General features: G+C 47.8%; 1 protein-coding gene across 1 annotated transcript; it reads right to left on the bottom strand.

Moving 5' to 3' along the window:
* Window positions 1–240: 240 nt before the first annotated feature.
* On the bottom strand, window positions 241–956 carry LOC126946350 (ferritin heavy chain-like). Its single transcript, XM_050776514.1, has one exon. The coding sequence runs from the start codon at window positions 954–956 to the stop codon at window positions 285–287; it is 672 nt and encodes a 223-aa protein (XP_050632471.1). The 3' UTR covers window positions 241–284.
* Between the last annotated feature and the right edge of the window lie 5,382 nt (window positions 957–6,338).

Raw genomic sequence — 6,338 nt, 5'->3', positions numbered from 1 at the left:
AGATCCTGAGCTGCATGCAGATGGGGCAGAGCTGAGTGGAGAGACTGCTGGATACCTACTTTAAACCTGCATGGAGATGTGCCCTGATTCCTAAAAGGTGCGAGTGTTGCAGACACGCGTCAGCTGGACACCTTTATTGCTTTGAGAATACATAACTTTATTGCCAACAACGGTAAAACTGAGAGGAGAAAACTGAAGAGAACGTTCTGAAAGGGCAACATGGACGCCCCGCCTGGTGGCCGTACCCGGGGAAGGCACCCCGTGGCTGCGGGGCCCCTCTGGGCTCAAGTGTCTTTCTCGCTGCGGCCCAGGGTGAGCTTGTCAAAGAGGTACTCTGCCAGGTCTGCTGCCGGAGGGGCCCCCATCTTGCGCAGGTTGCTCAGGTAGCCACCCAGCTCTTTGATGGTCTTGGCCTGCTGGTTCAGGAAGTGGTTCTCCAGGAAGTCGCGGAGCTGGGGGTCGCCGTTCTGCTTGGCCAGCTGGTGCAGCTCCAGGAGACTCTTGTTGACTTTCTTCTCCAGGTCGAAGGCACACTCCATGGCCTTGAGCCCGCCCTCCCAACCTTGGCGCTCTGGCTTCCTGATGTCACTAAGGCAGATGCGGCCACCGCGCAGGTTCTGCAGCCTCATCAGCTCCTGGGCGTGCTCCCTCTTCTCGTGCCACTGGCGCAGGAAATAGCAGCTGAAGCTCTCCAGGGCCACGTCGTCCCGGTCGAAGTAGAAGGCCATGGATAGGTACACATAGGAGGCGTAGAGCTCCAGATTGACGTTGATGTTGACGGCGACCTCGCAGCTGGGGTGGTAGTTCTGGCGCACCTGCGACAGCGGGCCCAGGGCAGGCAGCGCGGGCGCGGGGAGCAGGCGGGGTAAAGCGGTGTGGTCGCGAGGGTCCCGGAGCGGGCAGCGGCATCGGCTTCGGCTGTGGCGGCCACGGCGGAGGCCTCGGAGCACCACCATGGTGGGCGAGTGCAGCGACCAGCGGAGGGCGTGGTCCTCCGGGCGGGGTGGTGGTTGTCGCAGGGACCGGAAGTGGGCTGTGGGGACCGTTATGAGGGGAGGGGCGCGCCCGGTCCGGCGGGTGGTGCTGGTGGCGAGGGTGAGCGCAATGAGTTCCGAGGGCAGGCTGGGGAACTAGGCACTCTCAGTCCTCTGCGCGACGTCAAGACTGCAGAAACTTTTGTAGTGTCCAAGGACTTTCGCCTGTCCCCTGATTATTCCCCTTTATGACAGCTTGTTCTCATTTTCTAAACCTCTTGTCTTTCTTAAACTCTGAGAGTATGTTCTGGTAACGTTTTCTTCTGTTTCCTGTATTATATCCTTTTTTCCTTCCTCCAGAATTAGTTCTCTTTTTGCATCTTCCTCACTTTTCCTAAATATCTAGAAAACGTTTGTCCGTTCATGATTGGAATCAAGGACTGGGTTAGCCTTGGTGACGAGCATGGATCTAATAATGCACAGTGGTGAGTCTGGATGACCAATAGGATTCTCCCACGGACAGGAGGGTGGAGTGTGTCAATTAGGGAGTGGTCATCCCCTTTGGAGATAAAGGTATAGAGCTCCCAGGCAGAGTAGGAACTATTCCAAATGCCCAAAGCATGGTATTTCTCTGGCATTGGAAGACTTTAGTGGATCTGTCTTCTAGGTAGATGTCAGCTTCCCTTTAAATGTTCATCCATGTCTGCTGCACCCTGAAGCTCAATTCTCTCTGCAGGAGAGATGGCTCCACATTATAGCGAATGTGATTTCAGATATGTTTTGAGGACCAAAGCTTAAACACCAAAGACTCCGTTTTTAAAATTTACTTTGAAAAGTCCTCTATGTTCACGGTTTTAGGTACTCAATAACTAATCCCCATGTCTTCCCTGCTGAATTTAAAACCAATTAGTTCTTCAGCTCACTGAAGAACAAGCTTAGGTCTGTAGCAAAATGAACTTGCTAGTACTTTTCAAATCTTCCAATTAGAGAAACTCACTGTGGCAGAATGACTTCATCAAAGCTTATTTGTTTTCATCTTGGTCCACAAGTAACCATATTTTTCAAGCTACTCTTGTGATTTCATGGGGTCATGTACTGATTTCTGGCTATTGAAATATGAAAATAACTGACGTATGGCTAAATAAGGCCTAGTTTATAGGACACACCCTGTGCAATCCATGTCTTGTGTGAAGAGGAGGAACAGACCCTACAATATGACATATCCAATTTGGAGAAGGAGCCTGGAACTTTGAATAACATATGGAGAATGTCCCCTCATCACTGTCACCACCAACCTGCACAGGACCTTGATAAAAATGGAAAAATTAAAATCTATTTTAAAACCTAGAGATTTGGAACATTTGTTACAGGAGCTAGCCTTTCCTCACAAATCAGATGAGCTAGTCAAAGAAGGTACTGGATAACCACAGGCTGTACCCACAGGGTCTTGTAGGCTTATGGCACTGGAGTGCATTCCAGAACACACCCTCTCAGTGGGAAGGCAGATGAAGAAAACGAGAGGTTGAGATAGCTCTGGGTCATCATACTTTCTTCCTTTTGCTTACTGCACCAAATACACACACACACACACACACACACACACACACATACATATATATCTCAATCCTTCTCCCTTTTTTCGTTCTGGAGAATGAAATTTAAAATCCCTCATTGGCCAGGCGTGGCAGCTTACCTCTGTAATCTCAGCACTTTGGGAGGCTAAGGCGGGCAGATTGCTGGAACCCAGGAGTTCAAGTTCATCCTGGGCAACATAGCAAAACCCACTCTCTACAAAAAAAAAAAAAAAAAATTAGGCATGTGGCACACACCTATAGTCCCAGATACTCAGGAAACTGAGGTGGGAGAATGGCCTGAGCCCAGGAAGTCGAGGCTGCAGTGAGCCGTGATCCCACCACTGCATTCCCGTCTGGGTGACAGGAGTGAGAGACTTGGTCTTCAAAAGGAAAATAAAAAAGAAAAATCTCTTATGGACTCTTGAGGGTCAAGGAAAAAGGTTTTCCTTCTGTCTCGATGTCTGGAATAAAATCAGGCTGGTCCTTGGGTACCTAACCTTAAGCCAGGAACACAAAGCACAGGGGCAGAGATCACGACTCTCTGATCCCAGAACCAGTCAGCTGTGGTGAGGAAGGTGGGACATGTAATGATATAAAGCACTCCTGGAACCACATACCTGGAATCTGTGTTTGGGTGGAGCAGTTCCCCAGAAAAGGGGAATGCTAGTTCCAGGACTGGTGGTGGGAGACTAAGCAGGTGGTACCACAGATAGTACCATTCAGTCCTCCCTACTGAGCCGTGAGGTCTGCAGAGTTAGGAGGTTCCCACGTCTCTATGTGTCTCCCACACTGCACACCACGCCGGCGCTTAGCACATTCTTCTCCTTTGGAAAGGAGTATAGTGAGGAAGAAGCAACAAAAATGGGCTAGGAAAGCAAAGGAACAAATTGTTGGAGGTATCTGTGGGAGTGGAAGTAGCGTCAGCTCCCAACTACAAATGTGAAATGCCTTGGGGCAGCATGCTGCCTCAATGCTGTGTGTGAGGCCCAGGGTTCAGGAGCATGGCCACAGTGAGCACTGGTTTAAAAAGGGGGCAAGGAAGCCAGTCTCAGCTCTGTCACCAGAGAAGTAGATGATTTAATGAGTCCGTACCAGACTAGATGATTTCCTACATTCTTGGGAATCCTCACAATTTTGTGAGGTAGGAATTTTTTTGTTATTGCACCCATGAGGAATCTGTGATCCTAAATATAAAGCACTTACCCAAGATGATACAGAAACAGAATTCAATGTCAGGGCTGATGCTCAACTAGAACTGTGGGACCACGGTCAAGTTTCCAATGAAATGCTATATAATTAGGTTGCTGGGTCATATAGTTTCTCATGGCCTCTCTCTGCTTTTAGTGAGAACAAAGATATATACAGGGAACTAGTCAGTACCTGCTGTGATTCACAGCAGCACAAACTACCACCCTCTCTCACCAAGTGTTCCTGGGACAGCCCTTTCCTCTGGCAAGGTCAAGTTTCTCCTACACAACTTCAGAGAACAAACACTCCTTGTTCAACTTCTACTGGGAAATGAGTTTAAGTAAATTGTTTTTAAAAATGTGAGGCTATAGTATGAGATAGAACAAAGCTTTTCCTCAGGAGGCTGCTAAGCCCCTCTTCATGGATGGGATGAGGAGTTTAGACTTTTTATCACTCCTCTGATGTGCTGACCCCTACTTTAAGATTGTGATTAATTTAAATACTGTGTGTCTGCATTTTAGGTGGCATTTCTTTATAAAGTGTTGGTCCCCCATCCTTGTACAATGGGGATAATCAGCATTTAACTATAAGAGTACAGCTGATGCTTGGATTGCCTTTCCTGGTAGGATTAAAATACATTTTATTTAGCACCCCACTCCTTCTCCAACTCTTGTTCCTTGGTCAATTTTCTGAATAACTGGTGCTATCTGTGTCTGATTATTTCTAACTTGACTGTAATTATGTGACTTCTCATGAAGATGTTCTTCCTTCCTCCATCTCTTAACAATTTGCTGCACAGAAATCCCAAATAATTGTTTACTGGTTACAGACATCTCTTTGGCTTATGTAGACCAGCAATTCTCAAACGCGATCCATAAGTCTCTCCACTGAATTTTTTAGTCTGTTGGTGCAAGGTGGGGGTGATATGAAAGACAATTTTCAGGGTCCATATTCTGCATTTAATGTTCAACAAGAGAATCAGCTTCATTTCTTCCAGAAACTAGCACACAGAGCAATGGGAATCATCACTGATCCTAAATGCTCTCCTGATAGTTATTTTATTATTGAGTCCGTGTGCTTCAAAACTCAAATGCTTTCATTGCATGTTTTATTCTAGAAGGAGTTCAAAAGGATGACTCTGTCACTCGTGGTAGGAGACAGTGACTCTTTCATGGAGCATTCTAGTCTAGCAGTGGCCCTCGTGCCTCTTTACTGCTTGTCAAATCACCCATTTTATCCAATGAAGAGTGTGGAAGAGGAATGATACGGTTTGACTGTATGTCCCCACCCAAATCTAATCTCAAATTGTAATCCTCACCTGTTGAGGGAGGGACATGGTGGGAGTGATTGGATCATGGGAGCAGTTTCCCCCATTCTGTTCTCGTGATAGTGAGGGAGTTCTCACAAGATCTGATGGGTTTAAAAGTGACAATTTCCCTTGCACTTTCTCTCTCTCCTGCTGCATGTAAGACATGCCTTGTTTCCCCTTTGGCTTCCGCTACGATTGTGTTTCCTGAGGCTTCCCCAGCCATGCAGAACGGTGAGTCAATTAAACCTCTTTTGTTTATAAATTACTCATTCTCAGGTAGTATCTTTATAGCAGTGTGAGAATGGACTAATATAGATCACATGTACTGGCAGAATGGGATACTGCTATAAAGATATCCTGAAAACATGGAAGCAACTTTGGAACTGGGTAACAGGCAGAGGTTGGAACAGTTTGGTGGGCTCAGAAGAAGACAAGAAAATGTTGGAAAGTTTGGAACTGCCTAGAGACTTGTTGAATGGTCTTGATCAAAATGCTGATAGTGATATGGATAATGAAGTCCAGACTGAGATAGAATAGAAAAACCCATTTTCTGAGGAGAAATTCAAGCTGGCTGCACAAATTTGCAAACACAACAAGGAGCCACGTGTTAATAGCCAAGACAATGGGAAAAATGTCTCCAGTGCATGTCAGAGATCTTCACAACAGCCCCGCCCATCATAGGCCCAGAGGTCTAAGAAGGAACACTGGTTTCATGAGCTGGGCCTAGGGCCATGCTGCTCTGTGCAGTCTCAGGGCATGGTGCCCTTCATTCCAGCTGATCCAGCTCCAGCTTCAGTTAAAAGGGGCCCAGGTACAGCTCAGGCAGTTGCTTCAGATGGTGCAAGCCCCAAGCCTTGGCGGCTTCCACATGGTGTTGGGCCTGCGGGAGCACAGAAGACAAGAGTTGAGCTTTGGGAGCCTCTGCCTAAACTTCAGAGGATGTATGGAAATGACTGGATGTCTAGGCAGAAGTCTGCTGCAGGGGTGAACCCTTATTCGGAACTCCAGTGAGGCAATACAGAGGGGAAATGTGGGTTTGGAGCCCGCACACAGAGTCCCCACTGGGGCACTGCCTAGCAGAGCTGTGAGAAGAGGGCCACCATCTTCCAGACCTCGGAAGGGTAGATCCATCATCAGCTTGTACAGTGCACCTGGAAAAGCTGTAGGAACTCAACATCAGCCTGTGAAAGCAGCTGCGGAGCTGTGCCCTGCAGAGCCACAGTGGTGGAGCTGTCCAAGGGCGTGGAAGCCCACTCCTTGCATCAGCATGCTCTGGATGTGAGAGGTGGTGTC

This window comes from Macaca thibetana, chromosome X (genome assembly GCF_024542745.1).
Source record: "Macaca thibetana thibetana isolate TM-01 chromosome X, ASM2454274v1, whole genome shotgun sequence".
Lineage (NCBI taxonomy): Eukaryota > Metazoa > Chordata > Mammalia > Primates > Cercopithecidae > Macaca > Macaca thibetana.
The sequence above is the reverse complement of the archived record's forward strand: the minus strand, read 5'-3'. Positions and strand labels throughout refer to the sequence as shown.

Bases quoted from the DNA above. Each gene is read 5' to 3' on its own strand.
- LOC126946350 (XM_050776514.1), bottom strand. From the start codon at position 956: ATGGTGGTGCTCCGAGGCCTCCGCCGTGGCCGCCACAGCCGAAGCCGA.